General features: G+C 40.0%; 1 protein-coding gene across 1 annotated transcript in view; it reads right to left on the reverse strand.

The window, feature by feature from the left end:
* Positions 1-19275, reverse strand: part of LOC147302344 (gamma-aminobutyric acid receptor subunit gamma-3-like) — a 179048-nt gene that overhangs the window by 8884 nt on the left and 150889 nt on the right. The window contains exon 9 of the mRNA XM_086282567.1: positions 1273-1466. Within this exon, the coding sequence (XP_086138693.1) occupies positions 1273-1466 (194 nt within the window). The remainder of the gene's footprint in view (positions 1-1272; positions 1467-19275) is intronic.

Here is a 19275-nt window from a genome sequence, read left to right on the forward strand (position 1 = left end):
TACTTCCCCAAAAAAGTAATCCGTTACTTTACTGATTACTTATTTTCAAAAGTAATTAATTACTTAGTTACTTAGTTACTTTTTAAAATGACGATTTACAACCTGAATAGGTGATAAAGCGATAGATCTTTCAGCCCAATTCTACTTTTTCAACATAATCCATCATACAAAATGTAATCAAATGGAAAAGTCTCTTTTTAAAACTTGTTTTGTTAGTTTTAATCTTTTAATTTTATGTATCAAGCAAAAATTTAATTATATGCAACATTCACTGACTTGAATAAATTAACGTTTAAACCTATTTTCTGTACATTCCAGCACATAATTTTTTTTTGTGTGTTTACACTCACTCTTTCAAATAGATGCACGTAAAACACAGCAGAAAATAAATAAAGTCAAAGACTAGCAGTCCTGTTGCTCTATTTTCACCTGTAAAGCAGGAGTAGGGCAGGCGGAGGTTTACCCTGGTGCAGGTGTGCGCGGCGGTCAGTGGAAGAATCCGCGAGTTTCTCTGTGAATTTCCCATTACGTCGTCGCGCACTCGGAGCTTGCTTGGAAGTTTATGGGGTTTTTTCGCTGTAAAAAGAAGTTTTCTTCCCACGCACAACGGACGCTAATGTTTTTGTCACTTTTTATGGAATCTAACTCAAAGTAAGGTCAGTACTTCCACGCTTTAAACGCTGCACGCTCACACTCTCTCCCACAATCGATATATTATCCGTTGTTGATCTGCACACAGCTGTTGCCACGAACGGCGCACTCGCTTACGTCACTGTCATGAGACATTCTCGCAAAAAATCACGGTTTTAGTAACGCAGTAACGCAGTGTTCCTACGGGAAAGTAACGGTAATCTAATTACCATTTTTGCAATAGTAATCCCTTACTTTAGTCGTTACTTGAAAAAAGCAATCAGATTACAGTAACGCGTTACCACCCATCTCTGGTGACAAGTCCATCACAATATAGCTGTCCCCTAACATACCCTGGTTTATTGTCTGTTTTACTCTAAATGGGACCATAATTTACAAAATGAACCTCAGGTTGGATTGAATAAGACTTCAAGCGAGTGATTGAGACCATAAACCTACTGAAAAACTGCTTACAGAGCTCATAAATCAAGTGAAACATAGGCCTGTTTTCTCATAGCCTTCTATATAATCACACTCCTTTTTGCAAACAATAAGTCTGGTGGTTGTTAGAAAGAATGCAAGTTTGATGCACGCGGTCCTCCTTTTTGCTACTCATTACTCATACACTCACCACAGGCTTACCATTCTCTTCTTTGGGGGAGGTCTGCGTATACTGTAGGAGTAGTAGTTGAGCATGGCGTACTCAATCATGGCAGCGAAGACAAACATGAAGCAGACGGTGACAAACAGGTCCATGGCGGTTACGTAGGACACTCTAGGAATAGAGTTTCTGGCCACTGTGCTCAGCGTGGTCATGGTCAGCACTGTGGTGATTCCTGCAAAAGTAACAGAAGCATGAGGATAGGAAGGAGAGTCACTTCACAAAGCATGCACGATGAATTGCTGGTCAGCAGTAGGATGACCCATGTGGATGTCAGTGATTATGTAACATGTGAGCAGCACTTTATTAATCGCTATTAATAATGCACATGGGGTATTCTGGGTAGATGTCCCCAGTCTTGCATCAATCCTTTCTATTAAACACCCACAGCGGGATACGTTTTGAGGGTGGTGCAGCAGAGCGGTCGTAATTATCAAATGATTCAATGTAATTTTTCTTTTTATTCTCTCTCGTTCCACTTACGATCAAAATGATGTTTCAAAAAGAGATCTGTGGGTTAAGCACTTCTATTACACAGAGGCTTATGAGGCGGATCCTGAGTTGTCTCTGGAGTGGTGCAAGTAGTGCAGCCACAACTCAGCAAGCACATTCCTGTTTTTGTTATTTCTGTATATCTGCAAAGGAATGTGATTCGGGACCAATCGGATAAATAGTTGTTAAGATGGCCAAAAAAGAGTGACACACATGGAGATTCCTTGCAAATACCTTGTTTGCATGGGGAATACAGTATATTTAAGAAAACAACTACGAAAAATAAAAAGAATCCTGTTTTTTTAGTAAAAAAAACAAAAAAAACAGCAAAAAGTACAGTTTATTTAAATTCTACATTTTTTTTTTAACATTTCTTTCTATCCTGTTTACCTTTTGTACCAAAATGACTCATCACTATTCTGATATTTTATTTTTATGCTTTTTTATTGGTCATATCCAATAATTCACTCATTCAGCCAAAGTTGAACTGTCCTGATGTAGTCCTGTCTCTTTATAAACAACCAAATATCAGTTTTCGGTGTTTGCTGTTGAAGAAACAGCTCAACAGCAAACAGCAAATATGCTCTCAAATACATTATCATTGATTATATCAGTGATGTGTTCACTGACAATGTTTTCCCATCAAAAACTCTGCACTTTTCACAGTTGTGTTCAGACACTGGAAACACTTTACTTCAGGTCAGGAAAAAAAAAACAGCTTCTCCGACCTAAACCTAAACCTGAAGTTGCATCTGAACTTAATCCAGAGCGTAAACCCAAGTCTAAAAAGCTTTGTAGTTGCATATAATCATCATTTTGATGACTGTGTTGAGGTCAGTGAAGTGAATGATTTAATTAGCCATGGTTGCTACTTCCTTTTGGACTTTTCTCTCTGACATGATCTTAGTTCGGGCCTCGTGTTCAGCCAGTGATGATGGTGATAATGGTTTTGTTCTCTTGCTTTCATTGCAGGGTCTCCTGCAGATGCAAAGTCTTCTTTGCCTCTTCTTTTGAAAGCTCATCCGCGATGTTGCTGCTTTCCTGTTTTTGCTCCTCCATGACTTTATGTAAACCAAAGCCTCATGCTTAAAAGTATGAGGCTTTGGTTCTTGGTCCAAATTCAGTGGCGTTTAATTTTTTTTTTTCAAAGAAGGGTCTCATTGGTGCAGAGCTTAACTTTTAAGCTCAGTAACTTCACAGCTGGACCTCTGCTGCTCTTTCAGGTGTCGCTGTTCCTTCCCTGGATGAGCAGATCAGCCTGTCTGTGTGTGAAGTCTCAGTGGTTTAGGTTGAAGACTGCACACACAGCTCTGCAGCACTTCTTTCTTCCTGCAGGTCTTGGATAATCTTGTCTGGTTTAGCAGTTGTATGATTATTATCTGTGTTAGCTGTGTTGTTCTCTTCAGTACCCACATTTGAGGTTCTCCACTGTTTTAGACTTGGACTTATGACTGAAAGCCTCTTCCAGCTGCTCCTGGCTGCATGTAAAGCCAATCCAGCTGAGTCTTGGAGTCTGAAGTTCTGCTGTTTGCAGATACCAGTCTGGTATAACTGGTATCTGCGGATGTCCTACATTAGGTATCTGAGAGCACTGACCTCTCTTGTATCATATGGGACTCTGTCCTGATTGGGTCTCAAAGTGGGATTGGCCTGGTGATACCAAGTCCCCGTATTAAGCACAGGGTTACCTCTTATTGTCACGGCGAGTGAGAGGAGCCGTGCGGAGGAGGAAAAGGAGGATCCACACGCAGGCAGTCGTGAAGGTGTAAAGGGTGATTTATCGAACACAAAAGGAGAGGCAAACGGCAACACGGAGAACTAAACTATACTGGGAAACAACTAAAACTACAAAGCACAAACCTGAATGAGAACGAGCAGAGGAGAATGACGATGGACAGCAGGGAGAGCACACGGATGTGACATGGTAGATACACAAATGACGCAGGGTGGAATACACAGACGGACCAGCAACAACAATGACAGAAGACATGACTTAAATACACAGAGAACCACAGGGGAATTACACACAGGTGGTGGACACAGCTGGGAATAATCAACAAGACTAGACAAAGGTAAAACTGAACACACTCACATGAGATGCAGACCTTCACAATAAAACAGGAAACAAAACACACTTTACTAAGACACAGACTAGACAGAGACAGACTTGAAATGACATATGAAACTAAACCCACATCTTAAACCCAGATAAACAGAAACATGGAACTCTAATAATAGACAAACATTACCATAACACGACAAGAGAACAAGAACACAATCCCTGATGCAAACTTAAATCAAAACACAATAAACTCAAAATACTGGGTCCAACGGACCCAGAACCGTGACACTTATGACCCCTGCATTTTCCTCCATATGCGTTTGCACTTTGGCTATTGTAGCATCTCCGTATATTATGTTTTTTGGAAGAATTCCATTTTTCTTTTAAAACAAAAGACCAACTAAAAATAAAGTCTTTTATTTTGAAGTATATGCTAAATTAGCGATATGAGGGCCAACTCTGTCAGATAACAGCAGTAAACACTATATAAAAACAGCTCATTAAATATTTAAAATTTAAGGTTTATTAAAACAATAACAACTTTCTTCTGGAAATGTAATTATTCATTTATTTTTGGCCAATTTGTTAATGCAGTTAAAATAGAAAAATCTGTCCCCCCACAACCTTACCTACTTTGGGAATTTGAACCCATATCTAGGGAGACTAAGATTAGCCCTTTTTCTGTATACATCAATGCTAACACAATAAGGCACAAGGGGACATAGGCTATGACTAACATGGTGTAGTTGCTTCATATTTTTTTGACTGGACAATTTGAAAACTCACTTTTATCCATCCATCCATCTTCTGCTTACTGTATCTGCTAGTGTATCTAGAGGCAGGGCACACCCTGGACAGGTCGCCAACCTGTCACATGTGTCATGGTCCTGGGTCGTGCGACCCAGTGTTTTGTGTTTAGTCTATTTTGATGTTTATTGTTTGTTTAGGTTCATTAAGTTATTCCAGCTCATTTGTAATTATATTACCCTTGTATTAAGCCTCCCTTGCCCTTCATGTGTTTATGTCTGTGTGTCTTGTGTTGTCAAGTTCATGCTGTCACTTCTGTCATCTTCCCCTGTACTCCGTCTACCTGCTTCGTGCGTCTACCTGTCAAAAGTCATGTTTGCATGGTTATGTTTAGTTCATGTCATGTCTAATCTTCATGTTTCCTGTTTTACTTTGAAAGTCTGTATTCAATGTCAGTGTATTTAGTTTCACCTCTCCTGTCCTGTCGTTAGGTTCATGTGTGTCAGCTGTGCTCCCATGTGTGGCCACTTCCCTTGATCATCCCTCATGTGTATTTAGTCTCTGTGTTTCATGTAGTCTGTGTCGCGTCGTCTGTGTTCCCACCCTCCGTGTTTCCATGCCCAGTCTTTTGTATTCCAAGCCATAGCCTTACCATAGTTATGTTTCTGTTTAGCTACATCTCTTGTGCTGCCCTCATTCTTGTTTGTTTCTTTTGTGTTCATCAGCCACAATAAAAGGCTCGCTTTTGTTTAAAGTTCACTCCCGTATCCTCACTTGTGTCTGCACCTGAGTCCTCCTCACACTCTCCACACGGTCTGCCACTGCGGACCGTGACAACATGGCTGTAAATGTTGTGTAAATGTTAAAAATAATAGCTGCTCTTCGTTTCCAAATTCCTCAAATTAACAAGAAACTACTAGAGATGGGGAAAGTAGTGGGACCTGAACATTCACAAAGAGAAGTTTTGGAAATATGGAATAAGATTTTTAAAAAGCTTTCTTTGATTTTGTTGTGATAAATATACGATAGGTTTTAGGCCATACAACCTTGGGGGTTCTATAAAGTGTTAACTATTGACTGGTAAAAAATTTTTTTATAAACCTGTCAAAAGCAGGCATTTTTTTCAACAGTCTGTTATACTGTTTTTCCCCTGAAATTCAAATTCGTTTTTGAGCTATTGACCCACTCAACCACAAAATATAAAAATAGCTGCCACTTTCAGTTATATAACAGCAGCAGTGGCAGAGAACATAATGCTGCTGTTGAGTGAAAACATCGGCATAGTTGTGCAATGCTGAGCATAATGAGTGCCTGTCTTTGTGTAGCCTGACCAGAGCTTGCTAATCTTTGCTAGCACAGGTCCACAGTGGCACCACGTGTCTCATGCAGGTCTGAAATGTAAACTGTAATTCTACAAATTCTAATAATAATATACTGTTGTGTGGTCACTACAGCCATAACACATTAATAATGCCTGAGATCAGATTACCAGAGATCAGAGAACTGACAGACACTCTCTGTTATGTAAAGACATCAAAGACACACCTGCGCAGATATACAGCAACATGGATAATGAATCATAAATGGACATAAATAATTAGGCTCTCTTCTATATTATATAAAAACATGGTTACAACCGGGATATTACTTAACAGCCACAGTGTCTGTCAAATAAATAAATAGGTTACTGAACAAAAATTACTATTCACAAGATACTTATGCGTTAATAATTAAGTAGTAGCAAAACGTGATGGCATTGATCTCAATCAATATTACTGCTGCAATGTTGACATCAGTCAGTGTCTAAGGAAATAAGACCTATGAGTCAAAATAATTATGAAGAAGTCAAAATTTAAACACAAAGTCTGTATGGTTAAATAAAAAAGTTAATTTGGAGAAAACAAAGTAGTGAAAAAACCTCAGTCTTTAGATTGGGGACATTTTAGACTCTGGTTTCTGGATTTAATCAAATGTAGTAATACAAAAACTATGACCTCCTTTTTCTAAACCAAATTAAAACAGACAATAGTTAATAACATGCTACTTTAAAATTCAATTAGGAGATAAAGATTTCCTCTTTAAATTTTAACATGCCATCTACTACTTTAGCCTTCTATCATGTCACATGTCTAGTTAACTGTGTCTAACAATTAATTTTTCTTTAGAAGAAATTGGACTCTGTGATTATGTAATAGCGAAATGTTAAAGCGGCATTCTCCACTGCGATTTATTCCTGACTGTTATAGTGAGAGGCCGCGTCATGCTGACAGTTAACATCCTGACTGATGTACAGGATGTGGTCATTAGTCGGCCTCTGGAGAGGCAGAGCTCTCATCAGTCCACTTTTCTTTTAATGACAGTGATGAGTGATGGAAATGAGGCTGGAACGCTTGCATTAGCTTGACCCCTACAGCAAAAAAAACTCTCACTGAATTGAAGATGTGTAATAGCCATGCTTGTGCATAATCACCGTAACTGGAGAGCACGTTACTTTGGGAGGTAACCAAGCTCTTAAAAAATAGTAATAACAGCCATGTTCAGAATTGTATAATGGTTGTATTTAACTAATTGTGTTGATTTATTTTACGTAATAATATTCCTCACAGTAAAAATGTCAAAAAGTCCATCCAATTAAAAAAATGGGCAATTAGAGCAATCATTAAAAAAAAAAAAAAACTACAGCAAAACAAAAAGCCTATTCTATCTGACCTTCCAAGAGATTAACATCCACCATGGAATTCCAAAAACCTTCCTAACACCCTTTATTTGTCTTTCAGTCCTGTTAGCTATTTGCTATTTAAAAGACTACGAGGCCAACGTAATGTCTGTTCATTTCTATTACATTTGAGTTCTTCTGTCTACAAAGTAGATCTCAGTAAAATGCTGTGATTGTTGTCATTTTCGCAGTTACTGAAATACTCAGACAAGTCTCCAACCAACAATCTATTGGGATCTTCCCATACAACCATCTTTAGGGTTTTGCAGAAAATATCCAATGAGCTGCAGGCTTATTCATTCTCTGGCATCAGCATGTTTGTTGCTCAAACAGCTTTGAGCTGCATACAAAGCAGAAGTAACTAAAATAGTAAATGGACTAGTGCTTTTATAGCTCTTTTCTACTCTGAGCTGTCAGAACGGTTTTTACTTTATTCACCCAATCATGCTGATGCGAGTAACTCATCAAAACTCCACAGTGGGTGAAACCCACTGATGAGTGAAACCCACTGATCAAAGTCCACTGATCAATTATGTGGCACTGAATGCACATGTGCTGTATCAAGCATGCACCGGGACGAAGGAAAGACGGGTGGACTTCCTGGTGGAGCTTGCAAGACTGGGGAGAAAACACTGACTGGTCTGATGATTCTTTATTTCTGTTGTGACATTTTAAAGTAGGGTCCTAACATGAAGCATGGTTTCATCTGGAGTGTTGTTGCCAATCACGTCAATTCCTTCTCATATGTGCATTTTCTATTGGCTGCTTGCAACCTCACTAAAAATAATTTTCTCTCAGATTGGCTTCTGGAACATGACAATGAGTTCATCATACACAAATTACCACCACAGTTACCAGGTCTTAATCCCAAACAGCCGTTTTGAGATGTGGCGGAACCAAAGATTTGTGCCGGATCTGACAAACTGCAAACCCATCATGTCATATGGGTATAAATCTGCTTTGTAAGTCTATGCCATGAAGACTTAAGGCATTTAAGATGGCAAAAAGGGTTCTAGCAAGGTGTACCTAATAACAAAAAGAGCTCTGAGTATATTTTCATTACAACAATTTAACTTTGCAGGAGTTACGTTTGCATTGATCAGTTACAGTGTTTCCAGTTCTCTGCTGAGATTTCCAGATCTTCATTCTTGTTGCGAAGGCTGATGAGCAGGATGCAAGAAGATTCTGAAATTCTGATAGGATGCCCTTTGTCATCATTATTTCCACAGCTGTTTGTGTGGATCTGTCTGGAGGTAACTTTTAACTGTGTGTTATTGTGTCATTAATGGCACCGTGGAGTAATTACTCCCCATGGTGTCTTAAGGGAGACCGCTGTGTTCGCTTGGCGACATGAAATCAATTCTTTTTAAGAGAGATGAGCCCAGTGACAGTAATGCCCACCGGGGGCATCGATATCGACTGCTGTGACACATACACATCATTGTCATGGGCTCGCCATTTTTCCCTCTCCCTCCCCTCTTTTCTTTCCACACCGCACCTCACCCTTCCTCTCCCCTCTCTCTTCTCGGTCTCTTTCATCCTCTTCTCTCCTACATGTCTTTTGTGGTGGTGGTGGTGGTGGTGGTGGTGGTGGTGTGTGTGTGTGTGTGTGTGTGTGTGTGTGTGTGTGTGTGTGTGTGTGTGTGTGTGTGCCACTGTTTTTGCCTGTGGTTTCCATAGAGACGAGTTGCTCCCATCTATTTCCAGCTACCTCCTCTGGTCTAGTGCTCGTCTAGACTTTCCCTTCATCGCTGCTCATTAGATTTAAGTGCTCAACTAGGTAAATGAAAAACTCTTCTCCTCATACCTTAGATCCCACTATCTGATCAGATGCTGAAAACAGTACGATCTCAATAAAACGGCACGCGCTCTGGCAGTGCCTTTCCTCCCTTTCTTTTTTATTTGGCTGCTATTTCAAATCAAGGTCGCGGGTTGTCTTTGCATAGATTAATTCATTCTGGGGAAATTGGCGCTACATGATGCCATAGCAACTGGGTGATTCCTGAACCACACGGTGTCTCGCATCTACAAACGGAAAACAAAGTGCCGCCGCAAAGAAGTGAGAAAGCTCCAGTGCATATGCCTGTAGAAAGCAAATATGCCACTGACACATCAATGCGAGTGCAAAATAATCTCGGCGGTGTGATCACAGCAGCAAGAAAGAACAGATTTTCTGGTTTTGTTCATGAGGTTTCAAACACATGACAGCTGGTATAAAACTGTCATACATGTCTGGTTGGTACTGGCTGTTGCCACAATATGTTAACAAATACCAGACACTGACCTTTGTTTTGTGTCCAGGGGTAAGCCAGGTGGAACAGACCACAGCTTGGTGTGTCTATAAATAGTACAGAGAAGTACCAGTGGAGGATCAGTGGCCGGGTCACAGGACTGCATGAGTTTTCACTGTGACTGAGACTATAGAGCTTTCTCTCTTTGAACTGAAAAACTAAAAGATACTGAATTTTATTTGTTTTCTGGAAATAAACCTCAGCATTGTATTTATGAATCTTTCTTGATCAAAAGTTGTAAATGAAAGATGGATGTAGCCTCTCCTATTGGAATGCACACTTTGTCAGCGTTATGATTGCAGCCATGTGGTTTTTGTTGTTATTGGTTCTTGTTTCTTTGCTTACATTTAGTGCAACTGCATGATAGAATGGAGTGCAAATTTATCAGGTAATGCTAGGTTGGTTAGTGAGCTGAATTCATATAGTGTGCAATGCACTGCAAAAACTCAAAATCTTACCAAGTATATTTGTCTTATTTCTAGTCATAAATATCTCATTGCACTTAAAATGCACAAAGAACCACTTCAATGGCGATAATTGAGGCAGTAGAAGAAATTACTGATACACTGGATAAAAATAAATATGCAGTTGGTATTTTTGTTGATCTCAAAAAGGCCTTCGACACAATCAATCACTCAATATTATTGGATAAATTGGAAAGATATGGTATTCGAGGGAAAGCTGGTAACTGGTTAAAAAGTTACCTAACGGGTCGGGAACAATATGTTAGCATAGGGCATTACCACTCAGAGAAACTTGGTATTACATGTGGTGTTCCCCAAGGGTCAGTGTTGGGACCAAAACTTTTCAATGTATACATAAATTATATTTTTGATGTTTCTCAAGTACTTAAACTCATACTGTTCGCAGATGACACCAACATATTTTTCAGTAGCGATGATTATACTGATCTTGTAATGACCGTAAACAGGGAGCTAAAATTAATAAAAAAAAATGGATGGACATAAATAAATTATCATTAAATATAAATAAAACTAAAGCAATGTTTTTTGGTAATTTAAAATATAATATAGAATTACCAATTATCATTGAAGGTGTACCAATTGATAATGTGAGTGAAAACAAATTTTTGGGAGTCGTAATTGATAACAAAATTTCATGGAAACCCCACGTCAGACACATAAAAACCAAAATTTCCAGAAGCCTCGCAGTTTTGAACAAAGTGAAACCATACCTTGATAAAGATGCACTTCGTACTCTGTACTGTACTCTGGTTCTTCCATATCTTACATATTGTGTGGAAGTGTGGGGAAACACATATAAAAATACAACTAATCCATTAGTCACAGTACAGAAACGAGCACTGCGTATTATTCACAAGGCTGGTTATCTAGATCATACTCACAAATTCTTTCTTCAGGCAAAGTTACTTAAATTCCAGGATCTGGTTAATTACAATACATCCATAATTTTGTATAAAGCTTTTACTAAACTTTTACCGGCAAATTTACAAACTAGATTTGAAATTCGAGAAAAGGTTTATAATGTGAGAGGCTTTGGAGAATTCAAATTACCCAGAACTCGAACAACCCGTAAAGGTTTTTGTGTGTCTGTATGTGGTGTGAAAATCTGGAACAGTCTGAGTTTACAATTGAAACAATGCAAATTAAATTTCTCTACAAACAGTTGGTCTGGTCACAGTATACTCAATGATGCTTTTAGTGTGCTCTGTAATGTCTGTTCTCTTACCATTGCTGGTATGGATTCCAAAAAAAAAAAAAAAAAAAAAAAAAAAAGTGTGCGTATGTATGTACATATATGTACATGTGTGTGTAGATATATATGTATGTATGTGTGTTTGTTACTTGTAGTTATTACTGCCTGTTACCTGTGGTAATGCAATTTATAATTTATATATTCTGTATTCAGTTATGAAGGCTCTAATTGTTGTTTGTGAGCTGCCGTTTAGATGCTTGTATGTGCCCGGGGCTGTTGATGGGTCTGTATGCAATGATGGGCGTAGCTGCGGGAAGTTTGTTTTTTTTGTTGATGAGTGAGTATAGGGGTGGGATTTAATAAGTTTTCTTCGTCCCACTCCTTTTTCAGGCAATTTTTGTTTTTTGTTTTGTGCATTTTATGTTCAATATAGGTATTTGTTGTGCCTGAAAATGAACAAATAAATGAAATGAAAATAAGACACAATCAGCTAAAGAGTAATATTTCATTAAGATATATGAACTTGTTTTAAGACAGTGAATCTTGAAAGTAGAAAGTTTTCACTTGTTCCATTGTCAGATTTTTCACTTATTTCAAGCAAAAATATCTTGTATTTAGAGAAAAAAATCTGCCAACGGAACAAGTGAAAATTTTCTAGGTTCAAGATTAAAAGATTGATAAAAGATTTTGAGTTTTTGCAGTGTGCTAGTGTTAAATAAATGACTTGCACTGACCAAACTGAACCTATGCATACAGGTCCAGTTCAAAGACTCAAATTAACCAACGTGATGGCTAGCAGCCAGCTATGGGCTACAGCTGCCTGTCTTATCACACCTAATCTTAAGGCTAAACAAACTCCAAATGGATCAGTTGCAAAAATGTATATATGCTGAGGCTGTAAGCTTGATATTTATCTGACTGAAGCACTTAAGGCCCCCGATCAGCCTCTATGCCTCTGTGACTGAGACCTAAGCTTGTGAATTTATTGATCGAATCACTTTTGGAGCCAGCCTCAATTGTCCATCAGGGCTACTGCAGAGTCTCGACAGTTCTACCTTGGCTCAGTCTTTCAGCCCTTGAGGCTGTAGCTTGTATAACAGGCAATTTTGTTTTCCAGGATGATGGTGTTGTTGTTACTGAAGTCTTGAACTTGGCTTTTTCGTGATTGCCATCTCGTTGCTCTTCAACTGATAATCAAATTTGTGAAACAAATGATAACTCTTTCTGATATTTTTGCCTCAAAACCAGATTTGCATCCCATCATAAAGGCTGTTTGTATTCTATCGGTATATTTTCTTTTAAATAGCCAGAAATGCTACAAAAAGATTAGAGATCAAAGCCACCCCCCAAAAAACATATATGTGTTCTGACAAGTGAAATTGAAATTATGCAGTTGAAATAGTTGAAACGGATTAAAAGTTGGTATTGTTTACAAAATTCAGGGTGTTCATGATTTGAGCTATGCAGCACTCTGGCAGGCTTTCCACCGCATCAACACAAAGTACAATACAGTATATATAAGAGCTGACAGTCTGCTCGGTGAGAGCCTTGTTTGTTTATGGTAATTATGCTGATGTGTTCAAATTAATGTGCTGGTGATTGAGGTTAAAATGCTACACGCAGCAACTTCAATCTAATGTGATTAAAGGTGTTTCCCGCAGACTGAAGAGGCCTGACTTAAAGCCCCGACCCAGACGTGTAATCAGTCAAATGGCCCTACATGCCCTCTGACCAAGGAGACACTTGGGAGTAAATAGCCTGATGGGAGTCTACTCTCTACAATATATTTACTCAGCTGCGTATCTTCTGATGGTCAGATGACATTTAAGCAACTTTGGACACAAATAACTTCTTTAAATTTGTGTTACAATTACAATATAAGAATTAGCACAATCGTTATCTTATGGCTAACATTTTTGGCACTGTTGAAAAGGGAGCGTTTAAGAGTGCTTTTCAAAATTGAATATTGGAGATAAAGTAACTCAGAGTTTTAGAATATTTCCATTTGGATTTGAGTAAATTACTATTTGAACATTATACATCATGTGTACTAACCAAACACTTTGTTGTTTGGGTTTGAAGAGCATTTCTTGGGAAGAAAATGACAAGTGTCCAGAGTGGAGCTGTGGGTGCTAGAGACTGTCAAACTGAGAAAAACAATCAGTATCAGCTGGTTTAGCAAATGCCCCCAAATGACAAATGCTCCTCTTCAAGTGATAAGTTCTCTAGTGGCGTTATAAATTAAAAATCTTTTCTTTTGGAAGCAAAGGAGAAGTGACAGTCCTCAGATGGAGGAGATTGAGGTGGATGGATGATCCAACAAAACATTGGCAACACAAGAAATGTGCAATTCCAGTTTTCGATTCACAGACAGCACTTGAAAAATTTGGTAGTTTTTGTGTTTAAATGGGCCCTACCATAGTCACTGGGTCATCAGATCAGAAAACAGATTTACTTCAGTTACTGGATGACGAGCCTGTATTATATGCTCTACAGGGAGTGCTTAGCTGTACCCTTGTGGTTTGTGCCTTAAAGTGATCAGTACTGAACTTCTGTTACCGGAATGGACCTTAATGGACTGATTAGGATCTGGGGGAGTTAAAAATGACACGTTCTAGCTTTAAATTCAGAGGACTTATTGGGATAATGGTCACAACAGCCTTTATAAAAGCCACAGTTGAATTCCTAGAGAGTCTAACCCCCTCTGACAAAAGGGAAGCAATCACAATATTGCTTTTCTTTCTCATTAAAAAGCTACGAAAGTCTTGAATCAATGAATAAATGCCACTGTACCACCAGCTAGTGGTTGCATCTTCATCAATTTCCCAGCACCATCTAGTTTTTCTTCCATTTGAAGAGTCTTATTCAGACCACACTTGAACAATTCAATACAAAGTCTCTCATTGGCGTTTAGGCATGAACATGTGGGGATTGCAAAATGGTCCAAAAACCCTTGCAAGTAATGTGAGGCTTCATGGCTTTATTAACACTGAACAAAAATATAAACGCAACACTTTTGTTTTTGCTCCCATTCCCCATGGGATGGACGTAGAGACCTAAAATTCATTCCAGATACACAATATAACCATCCCTCCCAAACAGTGGTCACAAATCAGTCCAAATGTGTGGTAGTGGGCACATCTGCTATATTGAAATAATCCATCCCACCTCACAGGTGTGCCACATCAGGATGCTGATCTGACATCATGAGTAGTGCACAGGTGTACCTCAGACTGCCCACAACAAAAGGCCACCCTGGAATGTGCAGTTTTGTCTCACAGCAAAATGCCACAGATGCCACAAGCAATGAGGGAGCGTGCAACTGGCATGCTGACAGCAGGAATGTCAACCAGATCTGTCGCCCGTGCATTGAATGTTCATTTCTCAACCATAAGCCGTCTCTACAGGCGTTTCAGAGAATATGGCAGCACATCCAACCGGCCTCACAACCGCAGACCTCATGTAACCACACCAGCCCAGGACCTCCACATCCAGCAGGTTCACCTCCAAGATCGTCTGAGACCAGCCACCCAGACAGCTGCTGGAACAATTGGTTTGCACAACCAAACAATTTCTGCACAAACTGTCAGAAACCGTCTCAGGGACGCTCAACTGCATGCCCGTCGTCCTCATCGGGGTCTTGACCTGACTCCAGCTCGTCGCCGTAACAGACTTGTGTGGGCAAATGCTCACATTCGATGGCGTCTGGCACGTTGGAGAGGTGTGCGCTTCACGGATGAATCATGGTTCACATTGTTCAGGGCAGATGGCAGCTGAGAATGTCCCAGTTCTTGCATGGCCAGCATACTCACCGGACATGTCACCCATTGAGCATGTTCGGGATGTGCTTGACCGGCGTATACGACAGCGTGTACCAGTTCCCACGAATATCCAACAACCTTGCACAGCCATTGAAGTGGAGTGGACCAACATTCCACAGGCCACAATTGACAATCTGATAGACTCCATGCGACGATGTGTTGCACTGCATGAGGCAAATGGTGGTCACACCAGATACTGACCGGTTCTGGGTCCCCAGACCCCCAATAGCGCAAAAAACTGCACATTCCAGGGTGGCCTTTTGTTGTGGGCAGTCTGAGGTACACCTGTGCACTACTCATGATGTCAGATCAGCATCCTGATGTGGCACACCTGTGAGGTGGGATGGATTATCTCAATATAGCAGACGTGCCCACTACCACACATTTGGACTGATTTGTGACCACTGTTTGGGAGGGATGGTTATATTGTGTATCTGGAATGAATTTTAGGTCTCTACGTCCATCCCATGGGGAATGGGAGCAAAAACAAAAGTGTTGCGTTTATATTTTTGTTCAGTGTAAAAAGCAGTAAAGCAATTTATAGCATGGCATTCATCCAAAACCATCATACTGTTAGCTTAAAAAATGAGTAAAATGCATTCAGGAGAAACAAAGAAACATAGTTTCTTCACCAAGTTAAAGTGTTCTTGCTAACAGGTCAGAGATTCAGCTCTGTTATGCTTGTAGTAGCTAATATAGCCTCGAGCAGAGATGAGGAGGCTACAGGAGGGCTGGTAGCTCACTTCTTTCTTATTCCCTCCAGACTGTTTTCATTCTCAGTTTTGTTGTCTCCAGTCACAACTGATGCTTAAGGCAATTTATTAGGTTTTGCACAGTTTCCTCTGGAGACACGGGTCTTGTGTGTTCTACAAAAATGTTGCAAATCCTTTCTGAGACTTGGTGGTGAAGCGTCTCTTCAAAAGTACCTTACAATTCGGGCTATTATTTCTTTTGCTTTTAAATACTTCTTCTCACTGAGCTGCCCCCTATAAGATGGGTTAATGGCAGAAATCTTAAAACCTACGTACATACAATTAAAAGCAAAAATGGTAGAGTTTGGGGAAGACTCTGTTCTCTGTGGATCTCCTTGAAGTAAACTGGTGACACTAAGTGATACTCTGTATTTCTCTGGATAATGCTATGAAGCATGATGATGGATGTTACCAGTAGATTCAATTAATTCCAGCACCATGGTTCTTCTTCACACCCCCAAAGCTCTACAGTCTCAGCTTCTGCCTTGGGGTGGTTTTATTTCCCATCACCAACCCCCTGTATCTATGTCAAGATCCATTTGCGCTACAAAGATTGAGGTCTAATGGGAATCAGCCTGAGCTCAGCTCACTTACTTTTAGCTCGCTGGTGTCCACATATCCTGCTGAAGCAGTAATGTATGACTGAGAGCTCTTTGGAAAATCCACCTGGAACATGTTAACGGTTTGTCGAGGCACTTTCCCTTTAGCGGTTGGGTGGAGGGTCAGCAGGGGCAGTGGCATCCTCTGTATTTTTCTTGGACTCGAGTTTCTCTTCAATCCGACTTGATCCCAGTCCGTCCAGCTGACATTTCTCCCTGCCTTTAAGTACCAAAGGCCATCACTTTGCTTTACACTTTTTTTCTGTTCCTCCCTTGTGTCCAGCTTTTCCTGTGCTTATCTCTCCTCTCCCCTTTCAGCTTTGGGATCAGGTCTCAGGCTGACTCTAAAACGGGGGCGTTGTACTAGAGGAGGAAGGCTAAATGACTTTCTGTTGTTGACCCGAAACTGGATGTTTATCAGGACTGGGGCTGCCTGCTTTTTCGCGCTACCTGTTGTGAGAGGGAGATCACAAGTCTGTCACTGCCTTTGGTCATGTAATACACTGCCACCCACACACTGTAAGCATTAAGTGACTTAGTTATGTCCTATGCAGGCTTAAAAAGGCAGGCTGACACAGGAGTGGAGAGTCAGACTGGCACACATACACTGTGAGGTGTGTGATTCACATTACAAAGCAGCTGTCATTGCAAAGTAGAAAAACCATAGTAGCTTTAGTCTTTATATGCTGGTTAAAAAAGGGGGAGGAATTAGTATAGAATAAAACCTGTCCAATATATCTCAGTTTAATAGATCTGAGGCTTATGGAAGATAAGAGAATTTGCTTTTGGAAGGAGCAACTCCTTTAGTGCTATAAACAAACTCAAAATAAACCTTCGAGTTGTTGTGTCTCTCTTGATCTCTTCACACTGTTTTGATGTTAAACTGTCATCGTGTCAACTTGCATCAGCCTACGAGCAAGAAGCAAGCTGGGCCGAACACATACTCTTGTCATCATCTGCTTTCATTAACAGCACAAGAAAAGAGCTTTCATTTGGCCCAGTGAAGCCAAAGCAATGATATTATATTATTGGTGGCGGCCTCATTGTTCAGAGAATTGTTTTCTTTGAGCTTGATAATGAATAGGGCGGGACAAAACTCCAGTAAAACTTAGATATTAACGCAGAGACCATCCAGATGACCTTCTGTAATATTGGCAGGCTGATGAAGGGCAGGAGGGACTGAGAGGAATTAAAGAACTTCAGAGTGGCGTGGATTGTCTCAACCCAAGTGACAGCTGGGGTGAAGGTGGCTAGAGGTTGGAGAAATAATCTTAAGTGTAGTTCTTGGGTCAAGCGAGAACATTTGTGTGAAAGAGGTTAATTAGAGTCTAGCTACCATCAAGTGTCACCAAAGTGCCATAAAGCAAGGCATTTGAAGCCAGCTGCTGCAGTGGAGATAACAGTATGATTTAGATATTTGGGGGTCTTACCTGGGGAAATTTGGGATAATTTGAGTGACCAACCAAAGTAAATCACGTAACAAAAGGCTTTATTTTCAACAGATGTCAACTAGATTGGAAGTGAATTGTTCCCCATGAATACCAGGATGACTTTCATGTAACCTTATAATAATGACGTTTTTTTTCTTTTTTAAATAAAACTGAATCTCATGACATTTCCATTATCCCTTTTTGAAAGACTATATTATCATTGGCATCAAGATTTAAGGGCTAATGAGGAAAGTGCTAAGGACATGTTGCACTGAAGCTATGTGCTAAACAAATAAAGTAGCAGAAACTAGAAGATGTTACCTTTTATAATTCCATTTATGTATTGCTTATGCATTTGGATTTCTGTTAAAAGATTTCCTTTAAGGTCATAGGTAAAAATTCTATACAACAGGATAAATGTGACCCTAGCTCAGGGGTCGGCAACCCGCGGCTCTGGAGCCGCATGCGGCTCTTTAGTCTTTATTTTGCGGCTCCGGGTGGTTTGGGAAAATAAATTAGAAGTATTTAGCTGAAGTGCATTTTATTTGTGTTTAGTTCTTTTTTTTTAAACTTGCAGTTCTAAATTGGAAGATTATTGTGATTTTGAAATATAAAAATAAAATTATATCTTATTATTTTTTCATCGCTCAAAATAAGCATCACACTCGCGGAAGCCGGTGTACCCGCCGAAACGCCGTGTATTTATCGAGACTTTCAACCCCAGTTAGGCCAATTATGGATCTTCGGATCCACATTACTGTATGTCAGCAGCTGTTCTCCACCGTGAACTATGTAACAAACAAACACCGCTCACGCCTCACAGATGACAGTTTACAGTCTTGCATAAAGATGAAAGCCCCGATTTACAGACGCTGTGCGCAGAGGTTCGGGACCAGAAGTCTCATTGTAAACATATCACGGCAGACCCGACGATGTTTAGATGAAAATGCTTTTCAGCATCTCTTTATTGACCACTTTTCACAAACGGTTGCTGTACGCATACAGCCGGCTGTAGCTTTTCAGCTCACAGCCCGACACACACCAACACAACAGCAGAGAGAGCACAGACTTTAAGGCAGCGAGGCGTGATTGTGGGTGCCGCTCAGGTGCATCCGACTCCCATGCTGCGGCACTGCAGACCACGCCCCGCCACACACATTAACCAGGTAAAATACATATTTAGGCAGAATTTTGTAAATATCTATTTTTCCTTTTTCAGCAGAATAGTGCAATTTTTTCCAATTACTTTTTAAAAGCCAGGCCAAGGCTCCAAAAGCCCAAAGGTGATATAAGGGTGGCGGCTCACAACAGTTTTTGTTTGCTACATGGTTCATTTTAGTTCAGCTGGGTGTCTTTCCTTTTGTTATATTTCTTTAAGAGTTCAAAATGTGTTAATT

Source organism: Aulonocara sp. 'chitande type north' Nkhata Bay, linkage group LG23 (genome assembly GCF_057382095.1).
Source record: "Aulonocara sp. 'chitande type north' Nkhata Bay isolate Kocher_YH1m ecotype deep benthic linkage group LG23, A_spYH_male_GT1.1, whole genome shotgun sequence".
NCBI classification, from domain to species: Eukaryota; Metazoa; Chordata; class Actinopteri; order Cichliformes; family Cichlidae; genus Aulonocara; species Aulonocara sp. 'chitande type north' Nkhata Bay.